The sequence below is a fragment of the Stigmatopora argus genome, chromosome 7, assembly GCF_051989625.1.
Source record: "Stigmatopora argus isolate UIUO_Sarg chromosome 7, RoL_Sarg_1.0, whole genome shotgun sequence".
In the NCBI taxonomy this organism is placed as follows: domain Eukaryota; kingdom Metazoa; phylum Chordata; class Actinopteri; order Syngnathiformes; family Syngnathidae; genus Stigmatopora; species Stigmatopora argus.
Genome location: NC_135393.1, coordinates 6,376,708 through 6,391,405, shown reverse-complemented (window position 1 = coordinate 6,391,405; position 14,698 = coordinate 6,376,708). Strand labels below are relative to the sequence as shown.

Genomic DNA, 14,698 nt, shown 5'->3' with positions numbered 1-14,698 from the left:
ACTGACGTTTAGTTGCCATGCCAACATGCTCAAGAACAAAGACAGACGGAAATTTGAAGAGGAAAGCCTTTGAAAAGTAGGATGCTGTCATTTTCTGATGTGAGTACCAAGCTTGAAATAATTTAAGTGACACACTCCATTACCATTGGAAAAATATATATATATATATGAATAATAGAAAATAACTTACCTTGAGTACACCAATGGTCAGAGCAATTAGCCTATTAAGGCTTTTTCTGATGAGTCATGTACTTTTTCTCTTATTCATGGGTAAAAAGCTTTTAGGACATGTCTTTAATTTAGAGATTGTATTCAAATCCTCTAGCTGTGGATTTGTGGACTTCTATTTTGGGTTTTCTCTGGGTATTCTGGTTGAACCCCACATTCCAAAAACATAAGTTTGTCATGATGAACTACAGGGAAAAGTAATAGCCAGTCAGCTTCCATTTTATTTTATGTATTAGCTTTTTGTGGTGCACAATAACTACAGAGCAGACTTTAAAAGGCAAAGCCACAATATGAATAATGAGTGTCTATAACAACTACCAAAATATCTGTATAGTAAATTGTGAATTTTATTATGTAATCTTAATTGTAAATCTCATATCATCTCATCTCATTTTCTGAACCACTTTATCCTCACAGGGGTTCACAGGGGGTGCTGGAGCGAATCCCAGCTGTCTCCAGGCCAGAGGCGGGAGACACCTTGAATCGGTGGCCAGCCAATCGTAGGGCACAAGGAGACGGACAACCATGCACACTCACACCCATACCTAGGGGCAATTTAGAGTGTCTAATGAGCCTACCATACATGTTTTTTTGTGAATGTGGGAGGGAACCGGAGTACCCGGAGGAAACCCACGCAGGCCTGGGGAAAACATACAAAATCCACACAGGTGGACATGACCTGGACTTGAACCCAGGACCCCAGAGCTGTGAGGCCAAAGTGCTAACCACTCAAGGCGCCATCCCGCCCTTAATTGTAAATCCCAAACCAATCTCTTTCTATATGTTTTTTAGATTGAAAATCAAAAGGAAACGTATGCTTTTCTTTGCTGCATGCAGTCTTCAGCGCAACCTTGTGGTGGAAAATAATGACTAGTAGTACTTGCAGTATTTATAGTTAGTTGCAAGTTATTCAAGTTGCTGGAATCATCAGGTGGGTCATGCCTGACAATAACATTTTGTCCCCTTTGAATAAATAAAATGATGACAAATAGAAATAAAACATGTAAACATGTCTGCTCTGAAACAATCAAATGTTAAGGCAGCTCATGCAAATGAAATAACGCTGCCGTTTCCTCATCTCATTTCTGTGGTTGACTCAGTTTCTCATTATACATCTCTTCGCTCAGAATCCTTAAACAGTCCATAATCTTACCCACAAACGTCAAATGAATAGCCATACCTGTCAACCTCTGCTGATAACTGCCCTTATAAATGATTATGATTTCCCCTTACAAACCCCCAAAAAACCTTACAAACACCGTCGTATGGTGTTTGTAAGTTTTTTGGGGGGTTTGTAAGGGGAAATCATAATCATTTATAAGGGCAGTTATCGGCAGAGGTTGACAGGTATGGAATACTAATATTCCATTCTATTGTTGTGAACACATGCAAGTTTTTGCCTAAATCATTATTGTACGGATTCAGTTTTGGAAGTGTGTTTTTATACTATATTATGATTATACCTAACAACTAAAGATTAATAGCAGTTACTTTTGATGTTACGTATTTTCAGTTGAATATGCTTTTCAGAATCTGTTATAACCGTAACCATATAGTAAATTCATTGGGATTTTATATAATGCATGTGCGTGAATGTTTTTCTTTTGACTTTCAGAACCGACAAATCCATTAATAACCACTTTAATCATTAAATTGAAGCCACACTCAACAACCCCGTAACTTCCGCCCCTGCCTCAGATGCTCTTTGTCATTTCCTCTCAATTTATCTTCTGGGCTAAAATCTGTGTGCTTTAAAAAAATAAAAAAAAATAAAAAAATAAAAATCTGATTTGCACATCATCTGCTCTCTGAACATATAGTCTATTTACAGTACACGGTAAGATAAAAAATATCTATCTGTTGCCTGTGTAATCATTGAAAATTGCAGTATGTCAATGTTGATCTAGAAACATTTTTGTCTACCTTATAACTTGTTAATAGCAAGAATATCTCAAATCCAGTTATACCAGTTCCTGCTTATTTTAGCCTTGCCTTGTTTAAACAAGGTTTCATCCATTGTGTTTGTTTAGCGGGCATACTAAGCACGACGTTAATATTCCAGTATATTGGGTTGTCATTGCACAGATGCTGTTTTCCCTGACATTTTCCTCATGTGACAATAAATTAAACAACTGACCAGGATGTTGGCACTGATTGTACCAGATGAACTGCTTCTCAAATGATTTGCACATTTATTCAAAACTTCTCAGTGATGAGTATTTAGCAACCATTTCAACCAACTGGACAAATGAATATTGCAAATAATCAGACAAGCGCTTTTATTACCATTTAAGCAATTGTTTAATAGAATAGAAATAGAAAGCACAAACACAAAAGATGACATGAACATCTACTATATTTTAGTTAGTTTTGTTTTGTTTTGTTTAGTTTAGTCACATAATGGCCTGGCGGATTAGTGGTTAGCGCATCGGCCTCACAGTTCTGGAGTCCTGGGTTCGATCCCTGGTCGGTCCTCCTGTGTGGAGTTTGCATGTTTCCATGGTTACGGATGGTCGATTGTGTCTCTGTGTGCCCTACAGCTGACTGGCGACCAGTCTAGGGTGTAGTGTAATGTGAGAGGAAACCGGAGTACCCCGAGAAAACCCACGCAGGCCCGGGAAGAACATGCAATCTCCACACAAGTGGACCAACCTGGATTCGAACCCAGGTCTCCCACTGGGAGGCCGACGTGCTAACCACTGACCGGACCGCCTGCTGCTCCATCTTGTAACTCTTATTATATCCATCAGGGGGCGCTGACGCTAACGCAAATGAAGAGCAAGATGTCGAGGAAGAAAGACATTCGACGTAGTTTTCACTTCCAGGTGCGTGCAGCTGCGGTCCAGTCACAATTCAACACGAACTGCTTAGGGCCTGATAAATACGCATGCGCAGAGCTGCTACCCCCTCTGGTTTCTGCTTGCACTGCCACGTTAGTAGCGGTACACAATATACCAAGCAACTAATCCTAACCCCGTAAAAGAATACACAACGAGCAAATTGAAAGACTCAACTTTTGTAGTATTACCTTCCCCCACTGCGTCTCCCGCCGTCTTTTTTTCCTGCGGAAGAGCACGCTAGAAAGCAAAAATGCTCAAGTTTTTCATCCTGTGCACATTAGCTGTAGCCAGTCGAGCTGAGATCGCCGAAGAAGACGACGTTCTGGTTCTGACGAAGAGTAACTTTGACGAGGCTCTCTCGGCGCATCCTAACATCCTGGTAGAATTCTGTGAGTACGACTAAATATGCCACAAAACCGCCAGTTTCGCCGGACTTTAGTTGTCTACATTGGCATACTTAACACACTCGTCTGTCATGAATGGCTGTAAACTTTGTCACGTTCGACAGGTTGTCCCTGCTAATTGACGAATTACTGTCGTCTGGCTCATTTTGCCACTAACATTGACTTTTTTATGTTAGAAAAAAACAATGACCTTAGGGTCCTTTTGCAGTCAGCCAATAAATACGAGTACGCTACTGAGCTTCATCAAAATCACTTTTACACTGACGTGTCCTATGTGAAGTTTAACTGATTGACTTCCATTGAAGTAAAATCACTCTAAAATGGAGTGGACGTTTATCGCTGTCGATGGCACGGAAAGATGATTTTTTAGTGACAGATAGAATGGCAATCGCTGTCAATTTACCGTGGACCATTCACAATGCGGCGTGTGTCGGACAAGCCAATGACTGGACAATGGGAGGGACACGTATTGCTACGTATTTCTCACCAGGAAAGGAATTTAGTGGGGTAGTGGCTCTAAGTTGACGTGTACTTCACAAACTTTCATCAGCCTATTTAACAGACTGCACAGAAGCATTTTAATCTGATCCAACTCTAACTTTTCTCGTTATAGCCTAAACCCACGATTTTTTTTCCCATGATCTGAGAATATTTCCAACGTTAATCAGAATTAGTTGTGCATGATTGTTTTATTTGTCATGTTTGATTATTTTTTTTCATTAATTTGTGCAATTTCAAACGTTGTGTATTATGTTCTTGCATTTATACTTTCACTAGTTTGTTTGAACGAGAAAAACGAAAGTACATAACCGTATACATTAGAAAAAAATACATTAATAGTGGGAAAGGCTTGTTGATAGCTTCACCTGTATGACCAGACTCTACAAAGGTGCAAAAATGTGCCCTGTCAGAGCTAAACAAAACAGGAAAGAATAGGTTTTATTTCTTGTGGAATTAGGATACCTTACAAACACCGTACGACTCGTACGAGTCGTACGGTGTTTGTAAGGTTTTTTGGGGGGTTTGTAAGGGGAATCATAATCATTTATAAGGTCAGTTATCGGCAGAGGTTGACGGGTATGAATTAGCATTGATGGATTCTTCTCTAGTTATTCTCTACCGACATGTATTTGTGAAACAACAAACTATAGGACCACCAATTTCATACTAAACCCTTATTTCGACCTAATCACCAAGTAGTGTCTTACAAAGTTTGAAGCAGTTGTACTCAGGCTTCAATGGCGCAAATGAAACCTGTCTTTGTAGTAGGTGCACTTCCTAATTTGTCTGTACTGCATCCTCTAGATGCCCCATGGTGCGGTCACTGCAAGGCTCTGGGTCCGGAGTATGCCAAGGCTGCTGGCATATTGAAGGGAGAGGGTTTAGAGATCCGCCTGGGTAAGGTTGACGCCACCGAAGAGACCGACCTAGCCCAAGAGTTTGGTGTCCGTGGATATCCTACCATCAAGTTCTTCAAGGGAGGAGACAAGGAATCCCCCAGAGAGTACTCGGGTAAACTGTTTCTCTGAACATCTGCGTTTGTATGGATACTTTGAAAACATTGGTGCTGTGCTTTGAAATAGGCAGCATAAAATCTTTGGACTCTTTCCTAGTCTTAAATGTAGTTTGATTAGGCCTTTGGTGCACTGTTTAAACGAGTCTTCATTGAGCACATATGTAATTTGCACCCGTTAGCTAAAATCAAACAAGAGGACAACAGCGGAGTGTGTATTTGTTCCCTTTGCCTGTTTTCAAATATTTATGTAGTACTTTGGAATTTGTGCCAATGTTTTAAAACTAAGTGGACAGTTTATCTGTTTAATAGCTACATAAATTAAGAATAAACACAAATGAAGCACACTCCATATAATTTCATTGCCACATTCCTATACCAAGAATTAAAGGTGACCCGGAAAGTGCTTTCACATTGGAAGATAGTCAATTTTTTTATACGCACATTGAGCTTCCATTGGCTATTTTAAAAGGAGGGGAAAGTCTTGCATACTCCAACAACAGACACAGAAAGATCATAAAATTAATGCCCTTTGACTGTGAATCATTTTTATGTAACCGCACGAATCAAACAATGGATAATGAAATGTGTTGGTTATCAATTTATTTTTTTAAATTTGTTGTAGCTCATGTAAACGTACTTCTCATAATGGTCAGTACTATAGTGTTTTTCTTACTCGTTAGGTAGTGTTCGAAGTAAGTTCCATAAGAATAAACTACCTACCCTTTTGATAGCTGACATACAGATGGGAAAGGAGGCTTGCTAATGGTGAGTTGACGTTGAGTCATGATTTTGAACATTCTGCTTTACTAAATCAAATATTAAAATTTTAACCATAAAAAGCCTTTTATAATGGTAGAATTTTCTTGTGTGCTGGTGTTTGAAAAACGCTGTCACCTTGTGGACTTTTTAGGTGTTGCTTGTCCTAGCCCGTCTATTTACTTCTCTTTTAGAGTTGTCATTGCTTCGTCTGTTGTTCATTATAAACTACTGTTTACTCCCAAGTTGTTGGTTGTTTGTCAGTCTGATTCAAAATCGGCATTAATTGCTGCCCCGCCCATTACTGCAAATCTTTTCAGAATCAAGTCAGGTGTGGGTTCACGGGGGGGTTAGTTTTAGTATTGGGGGTACCCCTCACCCCCTTAAAAAACATGGTAATGATCAATATTTTAAAATAAATTGTTGGCCAACGTGTCTTTGAATTGTGGCCTTTGTCAGGAAGTTCTTATGTCAAGTTTTCTTTTTTTTTTGTGTTTATATTTTAGTCCACTAAATTTCCTGGAATGTATACTACATTAATGTATACATTACCACATACCTTTGTCACTTTAGTACAAACTGTCTAAATGTTGTTAATGTATCTTCAACTTCTACTTCAGTCAATGTTAAGATACTTGCAATTTCACTCGTATCACTTTGAGTTACATAATACTGACTAAAAACTGGTAAATTGTTTATTCTGTTCTGGTTTCAGCTGGAAGGCAAGCAGATGACTTTGTCAGCTGGCTCAAGAAGCGCACAGGCCCCGCGGTCGCTGTCCTGGCTGACGTCACAGCTGCTCAGTCCTTAATAGCAGACCATGAGGTGGTGGTCGTAGGATTCTTTAAGGTAAGCAAATATTTGTGTTGTGGTTTAGACTCCCTCGATTAGGATTTTCACAGAAATTGTATATGAAAGATGTGATACTTTCAACTTACTAAGTCAAAGGTGGATGTCTTGAATATATTTCTCTTTTTTTCCCCTTTTTTATATACAATTCGGTTGATTCTTTCATAGGATATGGAGTCTGTTGGAGCTAAGGCATTTGAAATGGCAGCTGAAGCAATCGAAGATGTTCCTTTCGGCAAGACCTCAGACGATGCCATTTTCACCAAGTTTGAGGTCTCCCAAGATGGCATTGTTCTCTTTAAGAAGGTAAGAGCATATTTTTGTCTCGCTGCAGCCTGTATCGGGATGAGTGCACTTAAATATTTGTTACCAGCATACTATATATTGACATATTTAAGGAATGTTTCCTCAAGATTGATGGCTTGCTTATATTGAAGGTGTCAGAAAAGCAGTCTGAATTTATGGCTTATTCACGCCTGCAAAGTCCATAGTTCGGTTTCTTTGGTCTGGACCAAATAATTTTTGGTGCGGTTCCTTTTCACGTTGCCATTTTTGCAAGCGACCTGGGTTTAATTATTTTTTAATACAAAGTAGTCACTTGCTATATAAAGGAAACCATAGTTAATTGTTCAACAAAATGGATGTAAAACCTGTCTTTTTTGTTTCCTAATTAACTATTACTTGAGGAATTATAGAATAACTGGTTTAAGATTTGTATTTTGGCCCCAAATCTTTTTTGAATCTTATAAACTAGATGAATGCAAAACTAAATGTAATCCATAATACTGATTTATTGCCTACTTTCACAAGTGTAAGGATTTTTTCCCTTCTGAACCCCACAACCTTGAAGGTTGAATTGAACTTGATTAGTTTGAACAGTTCCCCAGTGTAAAAATGAAAGCTTCTATTAAAGGAGTCGTTTGTGGCCTCACGTGAGCCCTTATTTAATTACGCTCATTATTCAGTCAGCTGCGGTCTCTGATTTACATGATGGTAATGTGATGCCGTTGACTTGAGGGAGGGTATCCACTTGGTGATGCTAATTCAAGCACGTCTGAGGGATTCTCTGCCACATTTCTTTTGACATGATTCCCTTGCAAGTCCTTCCCTTGGAATAATGCCAGCAAGTAAAGCCAATTGGGTTAGATGATTTTTCTCTGAAGCAGATGGTAAACCAAATTGTCCATGTACTTTTTGAAACAATAATAGAGCAGTGACCTTATACAATTGAAAGGTTAGTACTTTAACATCGTTGGTACAACAATGTAAGCATTTTTTTTTAACTGTACAAGCACTACCAGGGACTCTTATCAGGGAACTATTCCTATCTTAGATGCTGTGTCCGCAACTAGTTCAAGGTCCAAATTAATCTTTGTAATATCAAAGGAATATAATTTCATAATATATAACTTGATATGAAGTTTTTAATAATGTTTCCTATCATTTTTAAGACTATGTACACCACATAATAATTAAATGATTACTAAAGAACTAATGAAACAAATACTGCAGCCATATGGATACCATCAAAATATTCTTGTCATATAACTACTTGTCAAAGAATCCAGAAACATCCTGAGAATTAAAATAACTACAACACTACAATATTCCCTAGTGTCTTCATTAAATGTATTACTTTGTAGCGAGAGCAAAAATAATTCATAATACCCTCAACAGAAACCATGTAGAATCTTGCCGAGTTCTATATCATATGATGACTGTCTTATATATCTTAATATTCATTGACTTTTGGTAAAAAAACAAGAAGGAATTAAAGAGGTTTTGTGTGGTTGTCTGCTGTAGCGTTAGAAGCTTATCTAAAATAACCAAGTAGTCATGATGAGCTGCTATAAACTGAGTGTCAATCCTTTCGATAACGGCCATGTGTTCATGTGACGATCCGAGCAGAATTAAAAACATGACTGTCATTTGGGCACTTTGCCTGCAAACTAACTCAAAACATCTACTCTGTTAAACAGCTGTGAGCTTCCACTTGTTTACCACAACAGGGTCTTAAATTTCAGACCTAATTGGTGCCCACGTGTTGTTTTCCCCACACTGCACTTCGCTCTCGTGTGCCGGTAAAAGCTGCTTGCCCAATATGACATCAGCTATTAACATAAATGTCTGTTTACCTCTTTGGCCCTCGCAAAGCTCGGAAGGACAAAGGGATTTGGTAATGGTTGTCTGGTAAATCTGATTTGGGGTGTTTACCAGTAGACAAAATAGGAACATTTGTTTCTGACTCATTGGATCTTTTTCTGTTTTCAAGTTTGATGAGGGCCGCAACACCTTTGATGGCGAACTTACTAAAGAAGGAATTCTGTCTTTTGTCAAAGCCAACCAGCTTCCTCTGGTCATTGAGTTTACTGAACAGGTAAATGGTTTTAGTAAAATCAATCATCTCATCTTCCCTTCTACAGTAAATGACAGTAAAACAATTGACATTGTCACACATTTTATCCTTAGACTGCCCCTAAAATTTTTGGAGGTGAGATCAAGTCCCACATTCTCATGTTCCTTCCAAAAGCAGCCTCAGACTTCCAGGAGAAAATGGATCAATTTAAGAAAGCTGCAGAGTCATTCAAGGGGCAGGTACGTCCACTTCCTCCGAACCGCCAACGTCCATCATCCAGCCAAGCGTAGTTACTTTTTCACTGCCCTCCCTTTCCAAAATCTAGATCCTCTTCATTTTCATCGACAGCGAGGTTGATGATAACCAGCGCATTCTGGAGTTTTTCGGCCTGAAGAAAGAAGAGTGCCCAGCTATCCGCCTGATCACTCTGGAGGATGAGATGACGAAGTATAAGCCAGCGAGTGACGCCATCACTGCAGAAGCCATTGTCAAATTCTGCACCGAATTTAAAGAAGGCAAATTGAAGGTAACACATTTGACATTTCTTTGATGCTTACACTTGACACCAGAAGTATTCATGCACTTTGAATATAAACAACACACTTTTCCTCACGGAATGAAGTTGAAGCAGAATAAAACTCCTGTTCTAGACCATCTAACATTAATGAGAGGATTTCTTAAGAGATTTGTTGCCTTCTTAGAAGTCAAAAATTTACATAATGTATTGTGTTTCAATGATATGAAGAATACCTGTCATGGCTTTGAAGCTTCTGATAGATAAATTGGCAACATGTGAATTAATTGAAGCCACACCAAGAAATAAGGGAGAGAATTGTGGAACTCCATGTTTTGTTTATCCTTTTGTACTTTCCTAATGCTTCAAGGTACCACATTCACCTGCTTTACCAATTATATGCAGGTATAAACATCATGGGCTTATCTAGCCTAAGGGTGACATGTAGTCCTGTGTAGTCACACCTGTAAATCCCTAGTCTGTTAACTAAGCCTCTGACATGACATTTTGATAATAAAACAAGTATTACAACTCAATACAATACATGAAGTAACTGTTCTACTGTCTCCTCTCCACAGCCTCACCTGATGAGCCAAGACATCCCCAAAGACTGGGACCAAACCCCTGTCAAAGTTCTGGTTGGCAAGAACTTTGAGGAGGTTGCCTTTGATCCCAAGAAGAACGTCTTTGTCGAATTTTGTAAGAGTTCTTGTTGGTCTACCAAAAACACTGAGCAAATAGCTAAAAATGACAGGGGCTAAATAGTTCACCTGTTGAAGTGGTATTTTTTGTAATCCTTTTTGTCCCTACTAAGCCTTTTTGGTTTCAAGGGGTAGAAAGTCGAGGCTTCAAGCATGCCATTGCTTGACCACTCCTGTCTGTATTGTTACCAGACACGGATGCTGAAAAGACCCAACAAAAATAGCTGCTGGGTTATTTCCCATCCAAATGTGTGCTATTTTTGGGGGTATTCTTTTCAGTTCAGTTGTCGTTTAGATTCTTACCATCTCGCAACAGGTGATAGGAGTGTTGGATGCATGTGATGTATCAGTCTATTTGCTGTTATATAGGCCTTTTAGCTATAGTAAAATGTTTTTTATTTTGAAATACTGTTGTGTTGTTACAGATGCCCCTTGGTGTGGCCATTGCAAGCAGCTCAATCCTATCTGGGAAAAGCTGGGTGAGAAGTACAAGGACAGTGCAGACATCGTTGTGGCCAAGATGGATTCTACAGTCAATGAGGTGGACGCCGTCAAAGTTCACAGCTTCCCTACTTTGAAGTTCTTCCCTGTTGGAGACGAACGCAAGGTATTTCATTCCCTCTTATAACAAGTCAAAACAATGCATGACCTTGCACCACACATGCAGAAATCTGGTGTATTTATAAAGATTGATGGAAGCTTGCGTCCAAAGTGTCATTACTGCTTCTTGATATAGCATCGCTAACTACATAGAAATGTGAGCGTGACAACTTCAAGCTTCTGGGCATTAGGCTTTTGTTTAGTATTTTCATAATTGGCACTGACATTTTCATTGCTGCCCAGAATGAAATGATTGCACCCTAGCTGGATTAGGAGATTCCATAGATTATGGGTTGGCACAAGATGACAAATTGAAGATGGTTGATTTCAACAGGTGATTGACTACAATGGGGAGAGAACACTGGAAGGTCTCACCAAGTTCTTGGAGAGCGGTGGTACAGAGGGAGGAGCACCCGCTGGTGATGATAATGATGAAGAAGAAGAAGAAGATGATGATGAGCTAGACTTTGCTGAGGTAAGATTGTCACCAATCAGTTGTAGCAACACATTTCCTACCAAAAGCACCCCTTCCAATGTATAATGAGATCCTTTTTACTGCAATTGGCGTTAAGAGACCACCAATCCATTTTAACAGAGATTATCAAAGCCAACCAGCCTTATTAAATTCATTGCCTGCCATTGACAACAATAGACATTAGGCTGGAAGGATGTGTCGTTTGTGCCGCGACATTGCAGGGTGCGAACAAGACACACGACGCTTTTATTTTTATATGGGCATCATGCGTCTGTCTCTTTTAATGAGCGCATTAGGCTCTCTGCCAACAATAATTTATGTCTGCAGCCGACAGCCTCACCTCACATATGAGCTGTGACACCTGCTCGTGAAGTCATACATTGATCTTGAACACTTCAAATGTGTGTCGCAATTATATGCTTCAATTCAGTGCCCTTTGGTGGTGATGCAACAGGAACACATAATAGTACACTTTTATTTGGTTTCCAAGTGTTAATCTGCATTTTTTCCCCCCAAGGCTGACCTTAGGGTTGTGCTTTCCAAACCCGCGAAATTAACACTAAGGTTCAAGAAGTCAGCTTTTGGTCATCCATAAAAGAGTAAAGGGTCACGTTGGGGTTTGAGCTGGTAACATTAGAAGTGGGTCGCCCACTTTGTTGCCTTCCAAATGCAGTGATGCCAAATCAGATTTGGCAGTGTTTTGTTACAGATGAGTCAAAATGTTCTGGAAAGGAGGCTACAAGTAGGCATCACACTCTTGCCTTGTGATTGGCTAACACGATTTCAACCGCAGCTACCAGCAATAAATTAGAAGCTTGTACCCTACATCTTTTAGAGCTCTTCAGTCTTTTTGGTGATTCTCACCATTGGCATATTATCACGAAAAGAGAGCCAGTGCCCATTAACTGATTAAATAGTGATGAACGGACCAATCCATTTAACTGATCATTCATTGTCCCCATTTGCAGTTAAAATGGGTTGGACATTTACTGCCGAGGATTGGTTTTAATTAATAGGCAACGCTAATTTCCGAACCCTGCCAGTGTTGTTGTTCAAATGATCCCTTTTTAAAAGATTAACCCTAAATCACAATGCCCCATCACTAGTGATGTACAGTGGTTTCTCTACTTTAAGAAATGAATTGGTTCCAAAATACCAACAACTCTTTAAAAATTATCAGTGTCCCACTTTTGTAGGAAAGATGTGAGAAACACATGAGAAATTATTTTTATGTATTCAAATGAGCCAAGCATACAAAAATATTCTATTCATGCAGGAGTCCAGTGTAAGGAGCAAGCTAACGTTAGCACACAAACACACATGGTCGTTTGTATCACTTGTCCTTTATAACCAGATTCACCAAGATCGTTATTTCTTATTTAGTAAGTAAAACTCATTGAAAGATTGTGTATTGCCATGGTGTTTCGGCTAAAATCTTTCTGAGCGGAGAGCTCGGCATCCATGCAAATGTGTGCGCTTTAACCTCTGAAATACTGCATTGGGAATGTTATGTAAAATATTCGTAATTAAAGCTAAGAACTGATTAAAGTGTTTAAACTAATCTGATTAAAGGCGTTAACGTGTCTTGATCCCAATTGCACATCCATGGCTTTAATTAGAAGGCGTGCATTGTAGGTTGCCATTTACTATTCTGGCGTGCCGCTTATTATAGCACATCTCCTTCTCAGAAGTCCAATTGTGGAGCATCCGCTGCCAGGACCCCTCCCCCAATGTCCACAAATATACTACAGCTGTCGTAACTGTTTACTGGGCTTTGACTACCCAAAGCCTGCAGTAGCACACGTGCCGTACGGGCTAACATTAGCATCTTTTCCCCACACCCAGCTGCTCTCAGACTAGACTGTGCAAGACATTGCAAGCACAAGATGCCATGTCTCTGTTGCAACCCAATGACTGAGCCTGTTTTATTTTGAGATTTAAATTTGGTTAATTATTCTAAGGCCATGGTCATTGAAATTTGAAAGTGTTTGAGTGATTGTAGATTAAATACTAAATATGCATTTCAATTGGTTTGCAGGATGTAGACGACACGGATGAAGAGGAGACTTTTGTCAAGGAGAAACACGACGAGTTTTAAAGAAGCTGGTAGAAGAGTCCCGCGCCGCCCCTCCTGCCAGTTACCGTCACTCTTTATAGACCGTGTCCTTCTACTGAGACCATTATTCCCCCTAGTTGCCCAGTCCTGTATATTGGTACAAGCCTCTTCCCCCGACAGGTCTCGTTCTATTTGAAGAGGGCACCCACAGAAGATCACGCAATGGCAACGAGAACCTCACAAATTGTTTAATTTTGCTCTGTCAACAAAGTACACTTTAGCTTTCATCTGTGCACTTAAGGAGTTTGGTCCCATCGCTTTTGTCAGGATCAAGCTCTCAAGGGACAAATGGACTCTACCTGTGCTTTTTCAGTAAGAGGAACCCTCACAGTGTAGCAAAAGGCCCTACACATGTAGCTTAGACCAATATCTGAAGAACCTGCCTTCAGTGTGGAAGTGGTGGCGGATTTTTTTTAAAGTTTTTATTTTTTTAACACCCTTCCATCCCTGTCACTTCCAAACAAATAATTCCTCACTTTCTGTGGGGGTCTACTGACCTTTTTTTTGTTTTTGTTTAACGGAACAAACGCTAACTTTTGGGAGGTTTGGGGGCCGGGGTGAGTTATTTAATTGCTTTAACTGAGTGTTCTTGTTTTTTTTATTTAGGACTTTTTTTATGTTTGACCATCGTGCCCAATTGTAGCCAGTTGGCCTTGATGGGGCAGAGTTGGCGCTTGGACACACACACACACACACACACACACACACACACACACACACACACACCCTCAGGCCATGGATGGTTATTCTTTTGGGAGCCAGTTCTGAAAAGTTGCACTGCGTTCACGCCTCTTTCGAGATTCTTTATGGTTACTAAAATTAACAGGTGCGCTACATTCATGTTTGTTATTCTGATACATGGAGGAAGCAGTTGCACAGCACCACCACTCGCCCATACCGTACCATCTGTATCCCATTTCGGCTCTACTTATACACTACTTTTTACTGTATGCGTGAGTGACGTTCCATGGGTTGAATAACTAGTTTTCCTAGTCGGGAGGATGAAAATGTTTGTGTGTTTGTAAGTGTACTGCAGTAGGTGGTGGCATTAGTAGAGTGAGGTGATACAATTGACATCTGTACAGAGGTGAGGAATACTCAAAGCATTCCATCATATCCAGATTAATTTGGAAAATGTGACATGATGGCCAATAAACAAAATCTGACACAAAAATGCTTTCGCTCTTGGTTTATTGAATTGTGGTACATTTTCTGTGTAAGGTTCTTGGACCATAAGATTACTTTTTGCAGGGTGAGGAGAACATAATCAAGGTGATGTTTTTAATTTTTAAAAAGAGACTACCACCAAATAGAGTGGCAAATTATTTTACAAAATTTAACCC

At 39.6% G+C, this 14,698-nt stretch overlaps 1 protein-coding gene across 1 annotated transcript; it reads left to right on the top strand.

Moving 5' to 3' along the window:
- Positions 1-3,117: 3,117 nt before the first annotated feature.
- On the top strand, positions 3,118-14,529 carry p4hb (prolyl 4-hydroxylase, beta polypeptide). The gene is made up of 11 exons (XM_077604205.1): positions 3,118-3,457; positions 4,778-4,984; positions 6,460-6,593; positions 6,762-6,899; positions 8,866-8,970; positions 9,063-9,188; positions 9,275-9,475; positions 10,042-10,162; positions 10,590-10,771; positions 11,099-11,239; positions 13,278-14,529. Exons 1-11 carry the CDS (start codon positions 3,319-3,321, stop codon positions 13,335-13,337), a joined length of 1,554 nt encoding a protein of 517 aa, XP_077460331.1. The 5' UTR covers positions 3,118-3,318; the 3' UTR covers positions 13,338-14,529.
- Positions 14,530-14,698: the final 169 nt, after the last annotated feature.